Source organism: Scylla paramamosain, chromosome 31 (genome assembly GCF_035594125.1).
Source record: "Scylla paramamosain isolate STU-SP2022 chromosome 31, ASM3559412v1, whole genome shotgun sequence".
NCBI classification, from domain to species: Eukaryota; Metazoa; Arthropoda; class Malacostraca; order Decapoda; family Portunidae; genus Scylla; species Scylla paramamosain.
In genome coordinates, this window is record NC_087181.1 from 18,824,759 (window position 1) to 18,826,499 (window position 1,741).

At 62.0% G+C, this 1,741-nt stretch overlaps 1 protein-coding gene across 9 annotated transcripts in view; it reads right to left on the reverse strand.

The window, feature by feature from the left end:
* Positions 1-290: 290 nt before the first annotated feature.
* Positions 291-1,741, reverse strand: part of LOC135088793 (uncharacterized) — a 90,367-nt gene continuing 88,916 nt past the window's right edge. For all 9 annotated transcript variants that reach the window (XM_063983839.1, XM_063983832.1, XM_063983837.1 and 6 more), the window contains 2 exons: positions 992-1,236; positions 291-745 (listed from right to left, as the gene is read on the reverse strand). In XM_063983839.1, coding sequence (XP_063839909.1) covers positions 1,063-1,236 — 174 coding nt within the window. In that variant the 3' untranslated portion in view covers positions 291-745; positions 992-1,062. The remainder of the gene's footprint in view (positions 746-991; positions 1,237-1,741) is intronic.

The window sequence follows — 1,741 nt, forward strand, 5'->3', positions numbered from 1 at the left end:
CTGAATACAAAACATACAAAGGACTTAAATAAAAGTAAGAGTCAGGCCACACAGCAGGCATTGTGTCACACACACTCAGGTGTGGCGCACACCTCACGGCTCAGGTTCGCTCACCCGCGCCCCGCCATGTGCCCTCGCGCCTCGCCCTTCATTTGAAAACTGTCCAAACCAATCTGGAAATTAATGATTCAGCGGCTCCCTCCAAGCGGGGAGCACACAAGGCTATTTTTTGCTTCTAACACTACCGTCATCAAGCGACCCGCCAGCTGCGGCAGGTTGTGGCGGGGGAGCGGCGCCCCCCTGTTTGTTGGGGCGTGGCTAGGCGTCATTCTCGAGCTCCTCCTCCATGAGCGTGGCGTAGGGCACCTGGAAGAGCGTGGTGTCGTCCATGATGGTCTCCTGGCGCTGCAGGACGATGTGGGTGTGCGGATGGTGGGGTGGTGATGTCCGGGGGCGTGGGAGACACCCGCAGCTCGGGCGTTGTGCACACAGGCTCGGCGCCCGCTGAGGAGGGCCCCGCCGTGGGGGAGCGACGCAGGCTGGTGACGGACGTGCTGTCCCAGCTGCGGCCCGCGCGCCACCGCTTCCTGGGGGCCCGGCGTGGGGAGAGCGGTAGTGCTCCAGATCCAGACTCTGGCTCTGGCACGAGCGGCGGCGCGCCCAGGGGGTTGTGCGGCACGCCCAGGCCCTCGCCCAGCCCAGGCTGCGTCCCGTGCACCGCGCTCTCCCTCGCTGTACCCGCGGCCTGCAATGAGACACGTGCACTGCCATCACGCTCAGCCTGCCGCCCACCCTGTCCCTCCTCGTCACCCTGCACTCTCACTCTGCCCTGCCCTGCCTCCTTCACTCTGTCACATCACCCTCTCCGCACCACCTTACGAGTACATTCACCCTTACCAGCAAGCCTGTCTCGGCCCCGTCACCCTGCTTCACCTCACACCCTGCCCCACACCACACTCCCCTCACCACTCTGCCCTCAGCCCTCACTCACAGTAGGTGCTGGCGATGCGGTAATGCCTCAGGTTCTCTGCGCTGCGGACCTTCCTGGACACCTCCACCTGGTCATGGGAGCGCCCCGTGCTGTGGTCCATGGAGTCTGAGGCGAGGCGCAGGCGATGGCGGGTCAGGTGCACGTGGGAGGCGGGGCTCTGGTGGGCGGCGCGGGAACACCTGGGCAGCGGCGTCCTGGTCTATGTGCGGCACACTGATGCGGCACGCGGGGGGCGGCACGTGAACCTGCGGAGGAGGGAGGTGCTCGTAAGGAAGAGGGGAGAGAAAGAAGAGAAGGAGGAAGAGGAGGAGGTCGCCACATGTTCCCTGAGAGTAAAAGCGAGGGGAGGAAAGGAAGAGGAAGAGGAAGAGGAGGAGGGGGAAGAGAAAGAATATCGTCACGTGTTCCTGGGTGTATCTAAAGGTGAGGGAGGGAAAGGGAAGAGAAATAGGAAGAGGAGGAGATAGACACGTGTCTCTGGAGTGCATCTAAAGGTGAAGGAGAGGAAGAGGAAGAGGAAGAGGAAGAGGAGGGGGGAGGAGGAGGAGATTGACACGTTTTCCTGGAGTGCTTCTAAAGGCGAGGGATGAGGGGAGGGGGAGTCGTATCCTCCAACTATCATGAGCTGCTGTGGGTTTCCTTAGCGACACGGAGGAGGAGGAGGAGGAGGAGGAGGAGGAGGAGGAGGAACACAAAGCAACACAAAGAAAGAACACAGAGAGAGAGAGAGAGAGAGGACGAGAGAGAGAG